At 49.6% G+C, this 24,356-nt stretch overlaps 1 protein-coding gene across 25 annotated transcripts in view; it reads right to left on the bottom strand.

Moving 5' to 3' along the window:
• Positions 1-24,356, bottom strand: part of TMEM273 (transmembrane protein 273) — a 34,260-nt gene that overhangs the window by 1,784 nt on the left and 8,120 nt on the right. For 3 of the 25 annotated variants that reach the window (XR_013398039.1, XR_013398041.1, XR_013398040.1), the window contains exons 2-5: positions 11,613-11,666; positions 10,550-10,696; positions 9,459-9,647; positions 5,304-5,327 (exon numbers count right to left, since the gene is read on the bottom strand). Coding sequence is in view for 15 of the 25 variants with exons in the window: in XM_077946393.1 (XP_077802519.1) it covers positions 10,419-10,696; positions 11,613-11,666 (332 nt within the window). In the remaining 10 variants the exon portion in view is untranslated. Of the gene's footprint in view, positions 1-1,929; positions 2,086-5,303; positions 5,328-9,458; positions 9,648-10,409; positions 10,697-11,612; positions 11,667-24,356 lie in introns of all 25 variants that reach the window. The other 22 variants (XM_015147004.3, XM_077946395.1, XM_015147012.3 and 19 more) reach the window with 13 other exon arrangements.

Raw genomic sequence — 24,356 nt, 5'->3', positions numbered from 1 at the left:
CCTCCATGCGTTAAGACCAAATTCACACCCTCACTGTAGTTTCACATAGACATCTGGAATATAATAGAATGGTATATATGTTTACATTGAATGATGCGAAATTGTTTATGACTTTCCATTGTGCATATTCAGTCACAATCTCCTGACAGCTAAGATCTCCCCATGAGAGATGGGGCAGCAACAGCAGGAAAGCGGGATAGATGTGGGACAAGCCACATCAAAGGCCATAAAACAGACAGACAAAACAGACAAAAACTTGACTACCCCCTATTTGAGGACCAAGGACACAGGTCATGGTCAGGGATATAGAGCTTGATGGTAGTAGAACCAACATTAAAGACAAGAAAGACACTGGAAACCAGCAAGATATGGTAAGAGGAAGTGGCGAGGAAAGTAAAGGAAGGGATTCCATGCAAGGGCCTCAAAGGCCGTCAGGGTTTTCTTTCTCCTTTAAAAGACGGAAGGTCCAGAGGAACATGGGGTTTAGAGGACCAGAGGCTGAGCAGAGGGTTCATCCTTCCTACTGTCTTTAACAAGCCCTGCATTAAAAGGCCCCATCAGGTGTTGATAAGGAAGGGATCTAAAGAAGCTGGGGTTAGCCAGGTTCGCACTTGAGATACCAGTACTCAGAGTGGATGGGCAGCCCAAGAGAGCAGCCTCCTCCCGCCCCTGGCTGCCCTGAACAGAAGAAGGGACACTGCTGAGCTACCTCATGGATGAAGTTGCTCTCTGACAGGTAGCGATACCTCTGCAGATGGGTGTGTCACCAGCCACCAGAGAGCCAGGCACAATCTGGAGAAAACAAGGTAAGGCTGGCAGAGTCTGGGGTAGCATCTGCTGGCTGGACTAGTAGGTGAATTAGGCTGCATGGTACTCCAGGCTGGCATCATGAGAAAGAGCAAGAGTGTTGCATACCCTACAATTTAGTGGCTACAGACCCAAATCTTTGACCACATCCTCCAAGAATCACATAGACCAACAAGGAGAGAAGAACAAAAAAAACAACAAAAGTGAAACTAATAATGAGGGTGCCTATACATTCTGGTTAGCCCCAGGGTTCATCTCTTTAGGATACATTTATGCCTGCTAATACTGAAAAAAATCTTTAGCAAAATCCAACACACATTTCTGATTTTTAAAACTCAGTAAAATAGGAACTGATGAATGCTCCTCAACATGGTAAGATATGTGTGCTTCAGCCCTAGAGCCAGCATCTTACTTGATGGACACCACTAGTGGATTTCCCATCAAAGTCTGTCAGAGGCATGTTGTATGCACAATTTTCCCACTATTATTTAACATTGGTGTTTTTAGTCAATGCAATCGGAGAGGAGAAAACAATTAGAGGCATAGCAATTGGTAAAGAAGAACTATATTTTGGCAGATGACATAATATCGCAAAAACTCAAGGGACAGAGGAGAAAACAGAGAAAAATAATAAAAGAATTCAACAAGCATTCTCACCCTCTGTAACAGCTTGTAGTTCAGATGTGAAGGCATTATTTTCCAGTTCCATTCTCATAGGTCTATCTACCTTGTTCCTTTTAGCATCTGCCCAGATCTGTACAGATCTGTGCAAATTCACCAACTACAGAAAGTGACAAGTTTCCCAAAATATGCCTATTAACCTCGAGGAATGACTTCTCTTTTTATCATCAAAGTGGATGAAGTTTTGTTTGCCTTGGATTTGGCAGGCAACAAGGCAACTCCTATAATGTTAACATAATCCCCCAAAATCAAAATACAATCAAAGACCTGGTAGGCGACATCATGACAAAAACTCTATTTTGAAAGCAGCAAAGGCAAAATACTTATGAATAAATATAACAAAATATATGACAATCTTATAAGAGTAAAATCTGAAAACTCTCCTGAAACACACAAAACAGTAACACACAAAATCAGATAACTTTTTATGAAAAAAATTACCTCTTTTCCGTGGAGAACAACTTAACATCGTAAAGAAGTAAATCGTTGTTAACTCAATATGTAAATGTAATGCAATCCCAATCTAAATACCAAGATGTTTGCTTCTTTTTTTCTGTGTGTTATTTTTACTTTATTTGCTTTGGTCTATACAAAAACCTGGTAGCCAAAAACACAAAGCAATCGTCATAAAACTCTCCACTGGGACCTCCCCCAGCCCCCACACCATGAAAGATTTCTGTTTCTGTGGAAAGATTCTGAAGTTGATTCCGAAGTTCATACGGAAAAATAAATATGCAAGAATAGCTGGAATAAACTAGCAAGAATATCCCCTGCAAAGGAAGCATAATGTGTGCGGGTGGAGGGAACCAGGCCCATCAGAAGGTAGAGCACATCCGGAAGCCTCTCTAGGTTCAGCCTCTCTAGGAAGCCCTCAGCACATGAATAACCACAAATGCCAATGGAGAATAAAGTCTAGAAATACCCTAGTACATACAGAAATTTAGAACATTATAAAAGTGGCAAATGAAACACGGGTGAAATAGGGTGGATTTAAAAAATAGTATTGGAATAAATCAATTGCCATTTGGGAAAAAAACAAAATTGGATCTGTAACTCACACCACACACCAGAATAAATGCCAAATGGATCAGACATCTGAGTAAGTAATAAAACCATCCAAGTGCTGGAAAAAGTATATATGCCCAGATGTATACATCTATATGTAAACATTTTCTAATTTTATTTTTAAAAATGTGTGTCTATATAAAAGTGTTTTTAATTAAATATATTTTTGTAACAGTATCACAGAAAGAATAAACCAGGAATTATTGAAAATGGCAACTTCAAAGCAGTAGGTAGGAACACGGTGGAGTGAAGTTACAAAAGAAACACTTCTCCGAGTTTATCTGTTTATATAGTTTATCTCTGAATCGTGTACATGACACACATGTATCTCTGTTTACAAAACTATGTAAATTAAAATTTTAAAAGATTAAAACAGGAAATAGTAAAATAGAATACACACTAAAACAAATGTTTCTGATCCAATTGATAACATAACCACACAGAGAATATAATTAATTTCATTTGAACACAATACTCTGGCTGTACATACCTAGAGGGCTAAAGCCACTGCAAAGAAATGTGCAAGTTTACAGAGCAGGTCTACCGCTGTATAGTGCTCTAATTTCTGGAGGTATTTTGTGTGTATTATAGAATAGAGAAAATGAGTAAAAATATTATGTGGTTGAAAAGCAGGGTTTTTACTTTGGAGGAGGCAATCTAGACATATGGAATAGGGAAAGCTTAGAAAAAATCTTATGATACTGAGTTTGTAATTTAAATGCACATTTCCTGACTCTGTCCATTGAAAGGGCCTAGAATCAATGACACCTCAGTAGCCCTGAGCACACATTGTGCCCAGATCTTAGTTTCTAAAAATCATTCCATAGTAAAAATTAAAATAAAATAAAATAAAAGAGAGAGAGAGAGAGAGAGAGAGAGAGAGAGAGAGAGAGAAACAGGGACCCTTGGGAAAATTAGACCTTTGTGCTACTCTTGGGAACAAGACAAGGTGAGTCTCAGATGTTGTGTTGTCAGAAGTCTAGCATGTGCTCAAAGACTAATGAGGTTCTGTCTGAAGGACACAGGGGCCCCCAAGAAGTGACTTGCACAAGCCAAACTTGCAACAATTTGGGCATCAGAAAGAATCATGATGGTAATGGATTAAAATGCATTGAAGTTCACAGTAATAATCCTCAACAAAAGAAAAAGGAGAAAGGGGAGATAGAATAAAAAGGCTTTCTTCTAGATGAATGTCAGCTATTAGATATAGAAGAAATGCTGGAATCAGAAAGTCAATATTTTGTAATCACCAATGGCAATAACTGCTTCAAGCAGGATCATGAATAGACTAAAATCATTAGGTGAGGAATTGTTGGGGGTCGGGATATTCACATAGTGTCAAAGTGCCTCCCTTTGTATTATTCATTCATTTCAGAGGGGAAAATTCTAATTTCCACAAATATAGAAATCTAGTGGTCACTCCCTTAACCAAGCAAACGAAGCATCACCAACAGTGATGCAATACAATGAAATGTACACAACATCACCTTGTGGTATTTCCGACCAAAAACTTCAATCTGAATCCACTCAGGAGAAAACAATCAGACAAATCCAGAAAATGGGACATTGTGTAAGACAACGGGGTTTAGGGACTTCTCAATCAACAATGTCATAAAGATAAAAAGCAGAGGGGCTGTTCAACACTGAAAGAGACTTTAAAAAAGATAAAATAAATACAAATATTTTTTCTGGATTGGAAAATAGCACAAAAAAATAGAGCAATAAAAGATACTTCTGAAATAACCAGAGAAATTTAAATATGGACTATATAATAGATGATATTAAATTAGCATTAATTTTCTTAGGAGTGGTCATTGTATTGTGATTACACACAATAGGAGACACAATGGTGCTGTATTCAGGGGTGAAATATCATGGTATCTATACTAATTTGCAAGTAGATCAGTCAAAAATGCTTATGTTCACAGAGATAAAGCAAAGGGGGCACCATGTCAATGAGTGACCCTAGGTGAACGGTGTATATATTTTGATTGTCCCGTTCTTTCAACTTTTCTTTGGATTTGAAATTTTTTCATAAAGCAGGAGAGTGAGAGAAAGATCAAGAGATCGCCCCAGGACTGTGTGACCATCCTGGGCTGGTCAGACAGGGAGCAAATTCTCAGTGGGTTTGGCACATTCATGGCGCATGAAGTGAGGAAAAAGCTGGGGAAGGTGGATTGTGAAATAATGATTCTCAAAACCCTGGTGAAGATGCCTTCATTCCTAGGAGTCTTCATTCATAGGCTCATTCAATCAGGGGTCCAAGATCCTGTCCCCTTCTGCAGACTGGCCCTCCACATACGGGCTTCGTCCACTCCAAGACCCCAAAGCAGCACTGAGATGCAAATACCCAGCCAAACTGATAGCATAATGACATGAAGAGATGTCTGGGAATTTTTTTCACCAAATGGACTAAATTGGCTAATTATTAGATTGGACACTATCATAGGATAGGTCTTGGAGAATGAAAAACAGCTTACCTATCCTGTTAAAACTCTGTTTTCTCAGCTCTAACTGGGCAAATGCCCCACAGCTTCACTTTAAATCTTGCCAAGTACCAGCACGTCCCAAGGTGATGCTGATTCCTGGTCTCACAGCTGTCCTGGCATGAGGGCTCCTGGCCATGGCCATCATTGCCCCTCCCGCGTGGCCAGGGTGAGGGAGAGGCCTTGCCGAAAACCCATGCAGCCCCACAGGGCAGAGACTGCCTGTCCTCATTTTAAGGACAAGTGATCACTCTTACAACTCACCTTTCGAAGAAATTGTGGTTTCTCCTGCAAAAGAAAATAAAAGTATGTTTATTGCCTAAGCCTTAGATGACAGAAAGACAGTGCAAAGCTTGCTGCAGGAGAGTGGCTTGCTTGTCATTAGCTTGCTCTTTTGGGTCTGACTGCCTCATGACTCAGCCTGACTCCATCTAGTGTTAGTTTTGGAAACTCGAATCCTGCTTCTCTCTGAAAGTCCCTCTATTTGCAGAGGAGCTCTGTTACGATACCTGCCAAGAACAGCTCCCTGTACTTGGTGAGGGCAATGTATTATCAGGGGCATGAACTCCCATCCAGCCATTGCTTCCCAGCCCTGCTCTCTCCTGGCCTTTATTTCTTGCCTCCCTCACCCACCTGCTTCCTCTAGCATCCCTTCGTGTTTTTTCATGAACTTTGCTTTCAAAAAGTTCATTGTTGAATAACTATTGGAGCCATCTTTCCTGGATTATGAAAAATGCCTTCTATAGCCCTGATGGCTCAAAATAACCCAGAACTTCCAAAAAACACATATAACAGAGATGCTCTTCTTAGATGATCATGCAAAAGAACATAAAAAGCACAGTAACTGCTCATTCAGCAGTGTTTTCAAATGGGTCTGTGTTGTATTGCTCACAGCAGCATCTTCCCACACAGACGTATGTGTGTCAGAGTCCATCATGAATGACTACACGCACATACACACACATATACACAGGCACTACATGCACACACACACATATGTGTGCACACACATACAACAGGATTAAGGATCAGGTTTTGTGGAATTTCATTCTATGTCAAGTCCACGGCTAAGATGTCCCTGAAGCATGGTCTGGTTCAAGGTCTGGCGATTTGCAAAGCAAAGTGCCTTAACTCAAAGTCCCCGTCAATGTGTGCCAGGAGTTCGGATGGTCAAGGTAGCGTCCCTGTGCTGGGTGGAGCTCCAGCACTTTAGAGCCCTCCCTGTGGTGAGAAGGTCACTGGGCTAGAATCCCCACACGTTTCAATATTCCTAACCACAGGGCCTGAGCTGGCCACAGCAGCCTGTGTCCTCCGCCTGGGTACCTAAGCACCCAACAGAGGGCCCCTGAGGCCATGTGGTGCCAGAGTCTTCGCCATGGCCAACACAGCCCATCCATTCAAAAGAGACTCCTCCTGTACTCCTCACCACAGAGGCTACCTGGACCCACAAAGGCAACAAAGGTTCTAGGGAGTCAATCCTTCTTGCCCTTCCAGAATCAATCTAGCCTCCTCATGTCCTCCAAGAGCCCTGTGTGAAAACTCTTATTATGGCCAGTCCACCCTGATTCCACGGTAGGAGAGGCTGACTCAGCGCCCAACCCACAGTCATCCGAGTGCTGCCCTTGGGTCAGTGGGGACTGGGACACCCTCCTGGCCAGGTGCTACAGCTGCATGCTCAGGAGAACCTGTGATTGTGCCACCCCCCTAGGGCTAGAAGAACACAGAGCTGCCCCAGGGTGAAAGCCTCTTAGGGTGAAGGGAAGGGAGGGGTGTGAAGAGGTGGCCAGCACGGAACTCCACTCTCCCGCATCAGTGGATTTGGGGGCACTGGGAGCTGTTCGGCATGTTTCTTCTATAAAAAGGAATGTGACAACTTCAGCTAATGTGGGTCTGGGTGTGTGTGAATATGTGTGTGTGTGTGTGTGTGTGTGTGTGTGAGAGAGAGAGAGAGAGAGAGAGAGAGAGAGAGAAATGGGACACATGGCATCTCTGGTCCCTCAACCTGAAATATCTCCAATTCCACCACACATTTCCAAAACCCACTCAAGCTGGTTACATGCCCTGAGTGCACAGAATGTGACATGGCCAGCAAGAGGAGTGCTGTGTGGCCACCAGGTCCTGGAGACTTCACAGGCCCACTCAACCTAAGTTGACCATACATCTGTTTCCCTAGGACAGTCCAGGCTCACACCCATCATCCTGGTGTAACTTTTACAGAGTCTCTTCTCACTCTCACACAGTCCTGTCTTGGATGATAAGTTATATCCCCTGTTTTCTCCAGCCCAGGACCCAGTGGACTGACACAAACTTGGGGTCGGGGGGATGACATGGGAGGGGACAGAGAGAAGGAGAGTGAGAGTCAGAAACAGAAGGAGAGATGGAATGCTGGGAGACAGAGTTGATGAAACTTGCTTTAATGCTTCGCAATCAGAAACCACTGCTGAAAACTACAATATCTGAGGGAGGAGAAATCCTCACACACACACACACAAAAATGAACTTCTCAAGACAATCCATGTCCAGCTCATCCCAAGGGCATGACTCCATGAGGGCTGATGAGTGATGACCTGCAGCCACAGTGCACCATGCGTTCATCCCTCATGCAGCCATTAATCCATCTGCTCCTTCAATAGACACTGCTTGGAAGTTACCCAGTCCCAGGTCCCATGGAAGAACTGGAGGGTGAGACTGGGCTCTGGGTACTTTCTAAAAGCCATTATCCCTGTGTCAGCCCAGGCCTCTATCCTAAATGCCAGCCACTTACTAGACATCTCCTCTACGTGGAAGTGTCCAGAAACCTTCGGTTCACCATGTAAAAAAAAAAATATCATCTCAATCAGCTCACTGCCCAAAGCTGCTCCCCACCAACTTCCCAAAGGGCACCAGCTCAGAGAAAACTCTGAGCTGTTCTAGATTCTTTTCTCTCCTCCAGTGGCTGTCTCAGTCCTTCATCCCAGGTCCCTGGGCCAGCTCTTCCTTAACTTTGTTCCCATCTTTTATTTTCTCCATTGCCTCCACCCGGACTTACTCCAGCAGGGCTTTGCACCAGGCCTGTGTCTTTGTCCGGGCTTCCAACACATCTCCCTGGCTGCAGCTGGGCCCTCCTCCATGCTACCAGATAACAAAAAATTATTCTATCCCTCCCCTGCTTAGAATCCATCAGTAGGCGACCAGAAGTTTCAGGATAGATTTCAGACTCCATTGCTTAGCACCAGCTCCTCTGACTGTACATGCGTAGAAACTACTTATCTCTCCAGCCCTTCCTTCCACATCGTCACATGAAACACTTACTTCTGCCACATGGCATGATTGTCAGCTGCAGGTTTTACCCATGATGCTTACATATGCTAGGGTTCCCTCTGCCTTCTTGAGCTTCTCTTAGTCCTTCCGCATGTAACCTGAGGCTCCCCTGCACCTCCTAGTGGCCATGCAGCCCTCTGCACCCCCAAGACACAAGGCAACACACACATAGCCTGCCATAGCCCTCCCGGGACTCCCACCCTCACTGTGCAGCCACCACCTGAGACCTGCCTGTCTCCCCTGTAGACTGAAGGAGATTGTCCTACTTCTCTCTCCTTGACCCCCAGCACCTAGCCCATGGCCTCATGTTCATTTATTTATTCATTCATTCAACACATATGCAAGTATCCACTTTGTCCCTGGCACTGTGCTAAGTGCTGGGCTACAGAAGTGAAAAGGAAGACCCTACCTGCCCGGAGCTTACATTTTAGAAAGAAATCCATACAAAATAGACAAATCAATATATCATATAGCATCAACTAGTGCAGAGAATTATAAAGAAAACTGAAGCCAAGCAAAGAGAAGAGAATGGTGGCTGGAGTCGAGAGGGGATTGTACTTTAAATAGGCCCTCTATGATGTAGTGGTGACACTGAAGCAGGGATTTGAATGAAAAGAGAGGTGAGGCTTGCAGCTTTCCGGCAAAGAGCATTCCAATGACAGAAAACAGCAAATACAAAGGTCCTGAGGCAGGACCGTCCCTGAGGACATGGGCTCTGTGCAGAAGAGCAGGGTACTTTGATGCCAGCAGAGAAGCCTGGAAACCTGGAACAAACCACATGTGACCTCCCAAGTGACAGGGGCTGGAGGCCTCATTCTGAGTGTCAGAGGTATGCACTGAAGGGGTCTGAGTGGAGGTGGAACAGGATCTAATCCAGGCTGTGCAGAGGTGAGCCCTAGTTCCTTTGACGACTGTATCCTGTGGCCCTCACTCTTGTGACACCTGCCCACTCGTCCAGAGGAGGAGAGAGTATAAGGAGGGTGCCATGAGGTGCATTCTAGTCACCTAGAAAGCGTGCCAGAATGCAGAGAAGGCTGGGGATGACAGGCAAGGGAGTGGCATGGCCAAGACAGGAGAGAACACGATACCCCTCCCTGACTATGTGGGCAGTGACCTTACCTTGGGGCTCTCTTCTTTAGCGGGATGGTGTCTAAACAGAGAAAGCCGGGCATTAGGAAGGGGGTCCTGTGACAAGAGGTGCAGAGCGTTCCCTAGAACTTTCACCTCCCTCTCCTGGGTCCTCTCATTCATGATGCCCTCGAGAGATCCGGGGCCTGGCTGCCATGTGATGAAGAGGCTGTTTTCTCCCTTTATTTGTGGGGATACACAAGGATAAGCAAACTCAAGGATAAGCAAACTCCCATGGCCTATTAAGCCCCTCGGGTGATGCACACCCCAGCATCTTGGGAAGCCTCCTCCTCTCCTGGCCCAGACCAGCCCCTTCTGTTTATCTTCACGGATCATAATCACATCTTCCAGAAAGACAGTGAGGCTCTGTTCTCCCCAGAAGCACCCCGTGGAAAACTGCACCATCATTGCACTGAGCCATCTAATACAACAGAGGATGAGTTTGGGGGTGATACCCTGAGAGAAGGGATGCAAATCAACACTGCATTTTGGGTGCCAAGGAGGCGGAGGACTGTGCCAGGGTGCACATCAGCCAGCTCAGTTTCTATCTGAGGGGCTACTCAGTACTGTTTTGAGAAGGACTTTCCCAATTTATGAAAAAAAATGCATCGTGACCCACACAGTCAACAGAACCTCCCACCATCCACCCACACTTACGACCAACCTCACTGCCTCCTGGCACTGGGTTTATTTGATCTCATCATTTGGATGAGAGAACAGAAATTTCTGTGTGAAGCCAATTTTAGTTCCTCTCCCACCTTTCTCCAGGAAATGTGATTCTCAGGACTGCCAAGAGCAACAGAAAGGAAAGGTACAGAGGGAAAGAGTCACAGAAAGACAGAGAGATGGAAAGAGAAACAGAAAAAGGAACACAAATAGACAGAGAGAGAAAGACAGAAGAAAGAGAAACAGAGGCAAAGACATAGTAAGAGAGACAGAAACCTGGAGAGGTCACTGCCTTCCTTTACAGCCTGTTGGGCTCTGCGCTTGTGGGTTCGTTCTTGCTGTAGCCAGCATCACAGAGTGGCCCTCGGTGCCTGGCTTCGTCGGGCAGAGCCAGGCCTGAGCACCGCATCCCTCACCATTGAGGCCTCCAGGTGTGCTTTTCAGGTCGGAAGAGTCGTCGTCAAATAAGTGCCTCCTGATCATGCAGATCTTCAGGGCCAGGAAGCTGGCAGATACAGCAATGCCCACAGCAGTCCCGATGAGGGCGTACTTGAAATCTGAAACTCAGGAAGGAATTGAACACCGGGTTTCAGTCACCTGCAGCTCCCTCTACATTCCAGATGAGGTCCAAAGCACGCATGTGGCCCTTAACACGCCATCTCCCACTGGCTGAGGCCAGCCTCACCTTCCACTCTCCCAGGAGTCACTTTGCTCCCAGCCTCTGCCTGCACCCCATCCCCTCCTTCAGAAGCACCATCCCTGGTTCCTTCAGCTGTGGGAATTGTTCCCACCTTTCAACGCTCCCTGAAGCTCACCTGGCTACCTGCCCCAAATGGTGAGTTGCTCATTTCTCTGGCCGCCTGAGCCTCCTAGCCCTTCCACACCGATCCCTTCGTTAATTCATCCACTCATCTATTGGGTGTGTGTTAATTGCCTGCTCTATGGTGAGCAATGCAGGAGAATGGATAAGGCCTATCTGGCCTTTGAGGAGCCTGCAGTCAGCTGGGGAGGGCAGGGAAGGAGCTCATGATGGGAGAGGCTGGGTTGGCTTGGAATCATGGGCATCCAGAGCCTTCTCAGAGGGTGAGGCATGCAGACTGAGCCTGGCCAGCATATGAGGCCCTTAAGGGGCAGAGAGGCTGGAAGCTCGCAGGTGGAGGGAGGCACCGATGAGGGCTGTGAGCCTGGCAGAGCGTGCTTTCAGGGCCCATGGTTGCAGGATAGGGCTCTGTGGGTGCTGGAGTCACGCATCTCTGGCCCTGAGGTATCATGCCTCCTGTGTGGATGAGCTTTAATGCAAGGTGTTGCCCCCCAAAATAAAGCTGTCAGCCACTCGGGAGGGCCTGGAGGTGAGGTGCCCCTTTTCCTATGCTGACAGCAGGGAACCAATTCCAGCACTGCAGCCCTCTGCTTGTGTGTTGTGGGAGTCTCCTTCCCGCCCCTGACCCTGTGCACAGAATAACATGGGCAGCCACCTACCGATTTCAGCCCCAGGGGGCTTGCCTGTTGCCAGCACTTGAGCTCCTCCTACATCTGCAAAGAAAGAAACCCCAGAGCCTGGTTAGAACAGAGCTGGCTGTGGCCCTAGCCACCCAGTCTCAGAGGCCTGGGAAAGCCTGCCTCAGGTACCCCAGGAGCACAGAGGTGGGCTCCCAATTGCCATGGAGCATCTTGGAGCCTTGCTGAGACATCAGAGCTCCCTCAAAACTCAGACCAGGAACGCGTCTCCACCCAATGCAGTTCAGTCAGCTGTTCAGCAGTTTCCAACACCTGCACTCTGACCCAAGCTTGCTCCACAGGCTCCCCTGTGGCTCCCAAGGCCCTCCTTAATCCAGCAGGGCTTTGGTGCTTCTAGTTCCCCACACAGCCAGGGCATCTCCTGCCTTGGAGCCACACACTCTGCCTGGCCCCATCTTCTTTCCCTCCTTCTTTACCTGGTGTTGGCTCCATGCCACTTCCTCCCTGACTCCCCAGACCTGAGTGAGCTGACCCCAGTGTGCTCCACAGCTGTGGTGCTTGCCCGCCATAACTGACCATGTCGATATGTAGCAACATTTACATGGCACTAGTGTGCGCCAGGCACCATCCTAAAAGCTTCTCACATATTAACACATCAATGCGTCTTCTGGCTGGTCTCACCCTGGACTGCATGGTACAGTGTCCAGCATTTGATGCAGTGCTTGGCCCGCGGGAGGCATTAATAGACGTTGGTGGAAGGAAGGAAGGAAGGAAGGAAGGAAGGAAGGAAGGAAGGAAGGAAGGAAGGAAGGAAAAAAAAGGAAGGAAAGAAGGAAAGAGAGCATGCTGTAAGGGTCCCTCACTCTTCTAGCCAAGCCTTGAAACCTTAAGACAGGAGACACTGCTCACAAACAGGGCCGCAGAAGAGCGATTCAGACGTGAGGTCCTTGGAGAGAAATGTGCACATTTATTGGCCACTTACTTTGAGACAGATATTTAATACTCACAGCAACAACTCTGTGAGATAAATACTGTTATTATTGCCATTCACAAAATGAGGAATGGGAGGCATCGTGGTCTTGCTAATGTACCCAAGTGCCAAGAGAAGTGGGAAACGGCAGGTCTGCACTGAGAGCCCAGGGAGGCCTGCAGACGCGAACATGAATCCAAGGAACTAACAGATACAACACCACCAAAACCATCAAGCCGCGGGGCTGCATGGACTTGGGCTGGGGATGGGCAAATGGTGAGATCCAAGCCTGAGTCTCACTTTCAAACTTCCAGGAAAAAGCAGGAGAGAGTGCCACCACTCCTGTTCCTCAGAAAGGGAAGCCGGTGACTTCACTGGAAAAGACCAGATGGTATGATGGAGGAAGCATCATAGCAAAGACATCCTCCACCCAACCCTGTCTGCTGACCACATTCAGTGATGCCCAGAGTGGCATGGTAGGTTGGAGTTCTGCAAGGGACAGCTTTGCTCTTTGTGTGTTTGGTGGAGAGAGGGATTGTCCTACCAGAGTTCAGAATTTTTCTGGCAGCCTAACTTTGTAGACTGATAAAGCTTCCCCAAGTTTTTTCTAAAGCAAAATTTCCCAGCTTTGTTCTAATCACAGATATTTTTGGAAATTCAATGACCTCTTCTCTCTTTCCCACAGATCACAAGCCCCATGTGAGCACATCTGCTCACACACACAGACACCATCGCACACAATATGACCCTGATTTTGTCTGTTCTCTGAAGCCCCAATCAGCTTCATTCCATTGTCTTATCATTTCTTTAAATCAGTCCTGCTGCTCCAGCTAGGTTGAACATCATTCCAGACATGGGGCAAAGGTTTATATTCAATGGAAGGCAGTGGGTGGGAGCACATTTCCAGATTAATGCTCCCAACCCAGAGCTGTGTGTGCTATGTCCTCACCCTTTCCTGGGACGGGACCCTTTCTGACACCTCTGATCTCTCTCTGTCTTTACTGGGCAGAAGGCAGGAGGACAACAGAGGGCAGGGCCTCAGTGGGTGGGGCCAGGCCCCTGAGCCGCAGCCTCACCCCACACCCTCCCCCTGCCATGCTAGCATGTTGCTTGATTCCCCCTCCGGTCCTCCCTTGGTAGGCATTGCTCTCATCTGCAGCATTGGCATGGAAAATTCATGCTAGCCTGAGATGAAATCCGAGCAGAGAGGAAGGAAGGACACAGGTTAGAAAGGGCGAGAAATACAGAGAGGTACACACAGAGACGCTCAAGAGACACACTCAGGCTGTGCTTGAGTCACTCAGACCATCAACGGGAGGGAAGAGAAAGGAAGAGGAGAAAACCCTAACGTCAAAAGGCCCCAATCCTGGCCTTGGTCTCCCCAGCAGCATCACAGTTTCCATTCTCGCCAGGCATCCTTCCTCATCGGCTTCACTCCCCAAATGTGTTGCCCTGAAACCTCGGCTCCTTCTGCCCCTTTCTGTGGCTGGGACCCCTGGCTGAGCCTCAGCTCAGCCCCCAACAGAGGCCAGTCCCTTAGACACCATCCTCTATGTCTCATCCTGTGTCCCCTCCAAGCTGTGAGGCTTCCCCTAATCCCTGACCCCAAAGAGACTCTCCTCCCTGGGGTCTGACTTTGGGACTGAGTGAATTCCCACCACCACCCCAACTCCACCACTACCTTGAGTCACTTGCAGGGAGACCAACGTGGGCGGAGAACCCAGCTGTGCACTCAAAGCAGCCAAAGGCCCAGCCCTTCCTGCGAGCCAGCCCCTCGGCCACTCGGCGGCAGCCTTTCCCCTCCTCAGGGAGGGAAATCCCTCCATGCAGCCCTCCTGTGCTTGGAGCTGTGACTCCACACACTCATGAGCCCTTGGGTGAGGGTGCATGCTCAGGACAGCAGCCTGGCCGGCCCTGCCCCTGCTTCCTGCTAGGGTCATGAGCTGGGGAGGGCCCCCTGGGCCGTAGACCCACTGCAAGCCTCCAGCACTGGCTGTTGTCCCCTGGCTCTGCAAAGTAGCTGGAGGATGGCTGGCCCTAGCAGGCCTGCTTCGATATCACAGCCAGAGGTCTCTGGAGTGCCTTGGTTACATTTAGATCTGTGGGAGACCCCAGGAGGAAGCCCACAAGGACCAGCAGGTGCTGCACTACACTTTCTCTGCAGGAATTCTCCGGGATCTCATGCAAGGAGGGGGAAGCTTGGCACCCACAGGAGAGTCACACGGGGCTGAGGTGGGGCTGTGTGGGGCAGGCCCCCTTCCAACCTGTAGATTTGCTGAGGCCATAATAGGCAAAGTTCTGGCCAAATCTGGCTTGACCCCCTCTGACTGCTACCACCAACTGCACGAGTCTGGCTGGCTGCCTCCCTTGAACTGTCCACACTGTGTAGGGTCAGAGAGCCAGAACACAGCCCTTGCTGCTGCCTAAAGCAGAGAGCAGAAGGCAGAGGGCTACCTCCAGAGGGCTTGCTGAGATGCAGGGGCTTTCCATAGCCTCCACCTGTGTAGCTTCCATGTGTGGTCAGATCAGCCACTGACCATGGGAGCTTTTCCTAATTTGCACAAGGCCACTCTAAGGGCTCTAGATTCTAGAGTTTCTGCTTTCTCCCTGGTGCCCCATGTGGACCTGGTACTCTGTGCCTCCCTGACAAAATAGTGGGCTCCAGCCCCCTCACAGCTGCTATTCCCATCTCAGGCATGCATCACACAGATTGCTCTGTAAGTGGCTCTCCCAACAGCAAGGAGCCCTCTGCAAGAGTGGATGGCCCTCTGTCTTATGGACCCCCAGAAACATGGGAGGGCAGCCACCCCAGTTCCTGGGGAGGAAGATGGCAGGGCTGCTCTACACAAGCTGAGATGAGCTATTTTGGAGAGCGCTGAAGGCACGGCCTAGCTTTGCCCCATCTCACTTGGAATCTGACCTGCTGAGAGCCCATCCCCAGCATCCAGGCCTCTCTGAGCTGTCCACCTGTTGGGTCCACCCTCGATGGGGGACTGGCACTCTTTGCCACCCTTATTTGGGCAGAATCGGGCTGTGGGATTCCCAGTTGTGGGCCAGTAGGCGTGCGTGCACTCAGATGTCGTTCTATAAGTATTTGAACTAAAAATAGGGAGAGGCTGCCCTAAGTATTTGTCAATGATGCCTGCCCATAGTCATCTTGGGACTTAAATGTTGCTGAATGGCTCCTAACTTTAGAGCTCATGAATTCCAACATTCTCAGCTAGAGGAAGTGGCTTCAAAAGTCTAGGATAGGCTTCCTAGTCTCTTAACAGGGCTCACACATGTAAATAAAGAGCCTGCAGGGTGTTCCCTGGGGCCCCAGGACCTAGGAGAAATCAAAGAGCAACCAAAGACCTAAGTCCCCCATGAAGGAGCTCACAGAGTGACCAGGGAGACAAGATTTACACTGAAGAAAAGATCAGAGTGTCACAGGCAAAGCTCAGCACCTTCCCCAAGCCTCAGTCTCACAAGCTGGAGGAAGTGGGAACAGAGTGCAGGGTGGACACTGGTACATGGCCTGCCTTCCTCCCCTGACTAGCACCTCGGTTTTCCTCTGAGCAACCAGAGGCCCCACAACCAGAACTCCAGCCAACCCTATTCACTGGGGAAAGGGCTTGCTCCACCTTCGAGCCTCTCTGTGGGGATCTGAAACTTCACTATGACCCCACGATGGGTAGGAGGGAAGGATATTTGGAACCAGGAGATCTGAGTCCCCATTCTGCCACCCATTGCTCAGCCAGTGGCCTTGGACCAGACACAACATGGCTCCCAGCTCAGTGGCCCCATTGCACACAGAGCATGGCTGGACAAGTCCTCGGAAGGAGTGTGTGCACAGAGTGAGGTGCAAGCAACAGCTGTCCTTCCACAAACAAGCATGCCACCACCTGAGATGGGCATCTGCCACTTTCCTAGGGGCCGTAGTCAAAGTGGGGAGCCAAGCACACTGGGAGGCACTCCACGTGACTCCCATAGGACTGGCTCCAGGGGAATGTGTGAACCCTGCCTGACCAATTAGCATATTTCTTCTTCCTGTCAACTGTGATTGGTCGACAGGTGGGGCAGATGATCCAATTCAGATCAGTGACACCCAACTCAGGGCCTCAGGGGAAACTGAGAAGCAAGAATGTCTTCTGGAGCTGAGAGCTATGGGGCCGAGGGAGGCCTGAGTTTGCCCACTGCAGGGAACCTGCAGACTGAAGTCCCTGCTGAAGAAGGTTGAGCCCAGACCAAGTCCTAAAGATACTTTGAAGCCTCTGAATCCAGCTGTGCCTGAAGCACTTCTCCCTGGACTTTTGAGTCACCTCAGTAAGGAAATTGCTTCTTTTTCTTACTCTTATGTGAGCTCAGTAATTGTCATCTGCAATCAGAGGAATCCTAATGACTCTGGTGATGGGTCCTGAGAGGGCATCACTGGAGACTGGGAGATGGGAGCAGAGAAGGCTGGCTGTGAAGGCGGAGCTATGCCACACAGTCCCACACAAGCCGGCCTGGGACCTGCGAGTCATGCAACATGCATGGCTCCAGGCCTCTGCACAGGCTGCTGCTCTCTTTGCTGCAATGCCTTTCCCTCATCCCTGTGGAAAGTGCTTATTTATCCTTCAAAGCCACTCCTCTGAAAGTCCCCCTTGCTCTCATTGGTCCAGGATCACCCCTTCCATGCATCACACTTCTCCCCTGCACTGTTGGCCCCAGTCTGCAGCTTGCTCTATGGCATGAAGGCCACAAAAAACCCAGGGGAAGCTGTTTCTCCCAAGAGCAAGATGATGCGTGAGAACTAGACTCTTCTCCTGGGGGATGCCGGGAGAGGTGGATGGGAGAAGTCTGAACTGAGTATTAAACCAAAAGTGGCTTGAAGAGATAAGATCTAGTGTAAGTACTGAGTGGTACGGAGCTTAGGATCCAAGTACAGTTCAGCCACAGAGAGACAACGGGGGCAATAGCATTTCCTCTGTTGCTCTGAGACCATGTACACTATGATGGTTCCATCTTTCAGCCCGCTGTGAGCCTTGGAGGCCCGGCTGGCACATCATGGCACCCAAGAGGCTCAGAAAAGAAACCGGATGTGTAGAGTCAAGGGAGACAGCCCAGCTATGCTTCACACAGCAGATTGATCCTGGGCTTCCCTTTTTTCATCTGAAAATGGGGATGCAGGACCCTGACATATAGAAGACTCGCCAGAGACAAATCCTGCCTTTCTGTTCATTTATCCTGTGACACCCTGCAATGTCAGTGGACCCTGGGGTCAGACTGAAACACAAGGTATACTTTTTTAAATTTAGCTCTCTTGGGTGGTGTGGGTGCTGGCAGGCCCTGCCCCTGCCTCAGGGCTCACAAATGGGTCCACTTCTCAGGCACTCCGTGGGGCTGTTTGAAAGTGGAAATGAAGCACACCTACCCCAAGTGCAATAGCACCTGTTCAGCCCTCTCTCAAGCAGAATGCAGGGGCATAGGTGTGTGGGCCTTGGCTACACAGTCCTCCTACTTCCAGCATCGCTTGGCTCCTGCCAGAGTCTAGAGCCTTCTAGATCAAGACTTGCAGAAATCTCAGAGTTTCCATCTCAAACCCCGGAACCACCTGAGATTTCTCTTCCTCAATCACCCTCCAGTCTTATCAGAGCATGACTCTAAACAGGACGTCGGCCGACCCCTCCCATGCCTGTTTGTGGTCCTTGCTTTCTGTGAAAGGAACTAGGCTTGAGCAGAACCCAAACCTACCTGGCAGAGCTGTACAAAAAGGACACACAGGAAAAGGGAGTGCAAAGCAGTGGTGGGGTGGGGGGAGGCGAGGGGGACTCTGGGAGCTTTCAGACAACTCCTTGATTTCCATGGACTGCTCCCCCATCCACAGAAAGACAAGAAGCCTGGAGTCAGAGCAGACCACTTGCTTGGCAACTCCAGCTCAGGACCCCTGAGCCCCTGATGCTAAGGTTTCTGGAAGACAGGCAGTGATTGAGGAATTCCACACACGGCAGTCCCTGCTAATGCATGAAAGTACAATGATTAGCCAGCCAGGTGGGCCAAGGCAGGCACCTAACCCAGCCTAGGGGTGTCACAGAAGCTCCCCTGGAGATATCATTATTTAAATTAAAAACAAAAGGACCAGTTAGAGCTAATAAAGTCTCAGTGAGGTGGTAGCAGGGACTGGAATGGAACGTACCCAGACAGGGATTGTGACCAAGCAGAGGACAAGGTACAAGCAAAGGTCAGGTGATTCAAGAAGGTACAGAGGGCTTGAGGGCTAAAGAAAGAAGCTGAGCAGGGACAGAACAGCTGGGGATACTGGCGTAAGATGTGGCTGGCATTGTGGACAGGTAAGGTTTTCAGACAAGCAGAGAGGAGAGTCCCGTGGCCACTCTGCTCCCAGAGGTGGGAGTGCTTGGCCACTCATATCTTGCCTGCTACAATGCCCCTGTGCCTTTACTCCTCGACACACGCCACCCTGGGCAGAAACTAGAAGCAGGAGGCCACGGAGGGCCACACAGAAGCCACCCCAGGCTGAGATGCACCAGGGAGCTTGCCTCTAGCTTCCAGAAATAGCATCATAATTAAGAGGGAAACAATAACAGTCGGTGACCAGGAGGTATCAAAACTGGTGCCCGCTTTGTTTTTCTTGAGCAATCTTTCCTAATTAATTCTTAAAGATTCACACAGTGGGATTAAAACACTCAGCTTACAGAAGACAGACTGATCAATAACTTTTCAGGCTAATGGAGGGGTGGAGGCGGGGAGTTGGCCTGGGCCTTAACCAGGGCTAGGAGCTCCTCCAAGGGGGTAGGGCCCCCCGGGTGTCCCGGGTCCATTCTGACCAGGTGTGGTGACACATGTGAGCACTGAGCCACACCTGGGAAGGGGCTGCTGAAGCCTTGAGGAAGACACGGATTTCTGGAACAAGGAGGAACTTGAGGCTGTCATGATTGGGTGGACAGTGGTATCCAGGGAGGGCCAGATCAGAGGCCTCACAGCCGGACACCTAAGTGACCCTATTCACTGGGGAAAGGGCTTGCCCCACCTTTGAGCCTCTCTGTGGGGATCTGAAACCTCATCATGACCCCCATGGCGGGTAGGAGGGAAGGGTATTTGCAACCAAGATATCTGAGTCCCCATTCTGCTACCCATTGCTCAGCCAGTGGCCTTGGACCAGACACAACACAGCTCCCAGCTCAGTGGCCCCATTGCACACAGAGCATGGCTGGACAAGTCCCTGGAAGGAGTGTGTGCACAGAGTGAGGTGCAGGCGGCAGCTGCCCTTCCACACGCAAGCACGCCACCACCTAAGACCGGCGTCTGCCACTTTCCTAGGGTCCGTGAGTGAAACAGGGAGCCAAGCACACCGAGAGGCACTCTGGGAAGGTGCTCAGGTCAGAAAGGAGGTAGTGCTCCCCAGCAAGGGCACAGGTCTCTGCTGTTATGAGAAGTGGCCAAGCCAAGGCCTCCCAAAGCCTGTACAATCCCAGTGAAGAGGGGCCTGGCCACTTGATGTTGGTGCTTCAGACCAGGACAGGCCTGTTTGCAGGATCAATTCTCAGGGCATGCCTTGCATAGAGAGCAGGGGAGGCTGGAAGCCGTGCAGAATAACTAATTAATGATGGTAAAGTATTGTGGAAGAGGAAAGCGTTGCATAACCGCTAAGTGGTGGGGTTATTATTATTCATGCAATATTCATACTGTGCTCTTCAGCCTCTGGGAAACATTGCTCTGGAGTCCTGAGGGACCTGACCGAGGGGAGTGCATGTCCAGGGAGCAGAGCTGTGGGATGACAGCTGTCCTGCACCACAGGGAAGGGGCCATGATGCTGCAGAGGAAACAGCAGCACATAGCCTAAACTGGAGCCCCTTAGTAAACCCATCAGCCTCCACTTACCATGACAGGCCATTTGTGAGCCCTGCGGGGCACTAGCATCCATGTTAGGAATCTCCACTCTAGTTAGTTTTTAAGGCAATTCCTGACATTTGCAGAGCCTAGAGCATGCCACATGTCTAAAGATTTAAGTTATAAATCAAGCCCCATGCACAGTCCAGCCAAAGTCCCCCTGACCCCAGGGCCCTGCAGTCCACTCTTCAAGGGTCCCTTCCAGAGGGGGAGGTGCAGCCCTGCTGCCTGCCCCCAGGGGAAGCAGGGTCAGATGGGTAAAGCAGAAGGAAGCCAGGCCTGGCCTGGGCCACCTGGAACCACAGACCCTCCAGGACCAAGGATGGGGTCTGAGTCATCAGACTCACCAGCAAGTTCCCTTACCCAAGCCCTGGCTTTTCTCCTAGAGCTCTGGGCAATGCTCAGTCCCCAAAGGAAACCACCAGGTGGAGGGGGGAAGTGCTGTTATCTGGGAATCTGGTCTTTTGGAAATTGAAATAAAAGCAGTTCCTCCCTCCCTCTCTAGTTCCCAGGGCAGCCACAAGCTGTGGTTTCCCCGACTCGGGTTATCACTTTTAGCTGCACTGAGCCGTTGCACACACACATCCCTCTCTCTTTGCCTGAGTGCTGACCTGGTTCCTAAACTCTCAAAACATTTCCTGACAAGATAAAAAAGAAAAAATTGTCTTTGCATTTGCATATATGTGTGTATGTGGGGTCCTAGAGCCAGTGTCAGGACAAAGGCCTCTCTTGGGGACAGTGGCCTCTTTTCATGGGAAAGCCCCAGGAACTGACATGACCTCTTCAGACTCGCATGCCTGAGCCTGAGTTACTGGGTCCGAGGAAGAGTCTCACAGCAGCATGGAGGGTGAACAGTCATTACAAATTGACCAAAGTGTCTTAATGTGTCACATGTGACTCAACAATCAGGGCTCATCTGCAGTTTGGGAGGATCTCTGTTCTTTAGGACTCTAGGGTTGGCTCAGGGAGCCCCGCCTGGGTCTGCTCAGCTACTCAGGGCTGTTGCCACACAGCCCTGGCCTGGCCTGTCCAACACTGTCTGCCGGTGGGGCTAAGCATGGGCTGGCCAGGAACTGGGATGGACACCAGTGTACTCAGCCACACACCTTGACCTCAGGCCACACACTGCTTGCCTCGGGGAAGTACTGTGAGAGATGGGTGCCCTGGGGCCTCAGAAGCCAACATGATCCTGCTGGCATGGCCTGGGACTAATCCAGCCAGCCTCCCCTCTCCTGGACTATCCATTTGCCTTCTCCTAGTAAGTCTCCCTGCCTCCAACCCATCTGGGGCACTGCAGCCAGGCACTCGTCCTGTAAGGCTGTTTAAAATCCTGCAGAATGAGGCCCAATGTCCTCCCAGGGCTCATCAAGCCCTCCTCTTTTGCTGGCCCATGTCACCTCTTGTTCTCCCCTCTTGCATAACCCCAGCATTCCGTGATGCCCTTGCCCGGGGCCTCAGCAGAGGCTGTCCTCTCTTCTCAGGAAGCCACACCACCTGTCCCTTTCTTGCAGATAGGCTCCCGGAGGCTGATGTTTCACTTCGGGCAATAATTGACTCAAACAAGTGTTAATTACTGAGCAGGTTCTAGAGTGATGGCCCAGCAAGACCAGATCTCTCCCCTGACGGTGGTGATAGTACAGAGGGGAGTGGGAGTATCTCTATGGCCCTGGAGGGGAACAACATCATCCCATGCAAAAGAGACGACATGCGAGGAGGCTGGACAGTAACCTGATGGATGTTCCCCGAGACCAGGGAGCAGGCACAACAGGGGATGGCTTGTGACAGGGCTGGCTGGGAGGCCAGTGACACAGTAAACACTTGAGTATGTGCTGGCAGCAATGGGAAGCTGCTGAAGGATTTCACTTAGGTAGAGATGTAAGCAATTAGCATTCAACAAGACTCTTCCTCCAGGAAGCCTTCCTGAATACTCCAGTTTGGATCAAGAGCTTCTCCTTTTTCTTCTGTGCATCCTTCATCTCAGTATTTAACACACTGCATTGCAACTGTCCCCCTAAGACTGTCAACTCCTCAGGTTGGAGCCTGACTTACTTATCTTCATGTGCCAGTAGACTTTGGTGAAAATCAGTATTTGCTTAATCAAAGAGAAAGCTCTGGGTGTCTGTGAGTCCCAGTCCTCCGAAACAGCCTGTGGGTCCAACTCCAGGTCCTTCACCTCTTGCCCTGAAGAGTGACTTCTTGATTACACGGCCAGAGAGTTTGCAAAGGTGGGAGCAGAACTTGGCTGCAGCTGGCGTTCAGGCAGGAGTTCCCTGCCTGACCATCTGCTTCCCTCAGACAAGCAGGGGAGAGTAAGCCCAGTCCATCTCACTAAGAACCATTATCCAGTTATTTCATGGAATGAAATTTAATAAAGGGAGCAGTTCAAGCAATTGTTGGTGGATAAACAAGGGTCTAGGTGTGACAACAATGCTTATAGTGACTTTAAAGAGGAAGTGGAGATGTTTAATTTGGGAGCTTGCGAAAAGGTCTGCTGAGCATGTGTTGGCCTGGGGGGCTCAGCTTTGCAGCCGCCCAGCTGTGGCCCTCATCAGGGACTGAGGATCAGAGACTCCCCAGCAGGCACTCTGCCTACATCCCCACTCCTTCCTTCACCCCATGGGGAAGACCCCCTCAGGGGCCTCTAGAATCAAGACTGTGTGTCTGAGAGAGGTTTGCCAGCCCAGGGCCCCTCCCCAAAGAGCATTACTCCAAATCACCTATCCCCCAGAACTCATTTCAGACTTACTTTTCTGGAAAGATGAAATAGGTTTACTTTTCCCTATTCCTCTAAGTACAGCTAAAACCCCTAAATATTATATTAAAAAACAAATATAAAAAGACCCCCAAAAATGGAGAGAAGAAGGCCGACTGGCTAGGGACCTTTGGAGCCCAGGAATAACAGGGCGGTGAATTTCTGAGTTTTCTTTTTGCCTCAGGTGTCTCAGATGGGAACGGGAGAAGCTGGCAACCCTGTAATGACACTGGGCACAGACACAGAAGCCCCAAGAAAAGCCAGCTCCCATGAGCCAAAGACTGGGAAAGGCTCAGCCTAGGAAGACAAGACTTTTAGGTGATAACCACTCCACAACGGTCAAACAGCACAGAAAAAACTGTGCCCTCACCCCAAGCCCCACCCTCATCAACAGAGGCCAAGTGGAGACCTGGACTTCCACGCTCATTGGTCAGTTATAAGGAGCCCCCACTCCCCAACGAGGGTGGTGTCAGAGGGTCACATGGGGAAGAGAGGCTTTCGTGCCCAATGAATGAAAAAGTCCCTGCCCCCAGGGGTGTCAGTGGAGACCCTGTGGGATCCTGCACTTCCACCACCTCCTGGCAGTGACAAGGCACCTCTAGGCACCTTGCGCCAGTTAGGAAAGAGTCAGGACGTCCTCCACTGCCCAGCCACCACGAGGCTACCCCCGCCCCACAGTGTCAGCAAGGGACACATGGAGAACAGTGATGAGCCTGGGCACTCCCAGCCAGGTGCTATCTGCGAGGGCCAAAGGGGAGGCCCGCACAAGCCCAAGGCTGACGTTCCACTTAGGGCAATAACTGACTCAAACAAGTGTTAATTACTGAGCAGGTTCTAGAGTGATGGCCTAGAACCTAGCCTGCACCCCACCCCACAGTAACACAGAGCCCTTCTCCCACCAGGTGTCAATGGCGGCCAGAGACGATGTCAAGCTCCAACCCTCTAGCAATTATGAGGAAATGCCTCTTTTCTCCTGACGGAATGATATCTGAGGAGGCCTGTTAAAATTGAAGATTTCAATAAGTTTCAGAGTTTCATAACATCAAATCCAAAATGTTCAGGTTTCAGTGGAAAATTATTTGTCAAAGCAAGAATGAGGACAATCTCTATTTGAATGAGAAAAAAAAAATCAACAGATGCTATCACCTAGATGACACAGATTTAGAGTCATCTG

Source organism: Macaca mulatta, chromosome 9 (assembly GCF_049350105.2).
Source record: "Macaca mulatta isolate MMU2019108-1 chromosome 9, T2T-MMU8v2.0, whole genome shotgun sequence".
Classification (NCBI taxonomy): Eukaryota; Metazoa; Chordata; class Mammalia; order Primates; family Cercopithecidae; genus Macaca; species Macaca mulatta.
Note: the sequence above shows the minus strand (reverse complement) of the source record. Positions and strands in the feature narration are given on the sequence as shown.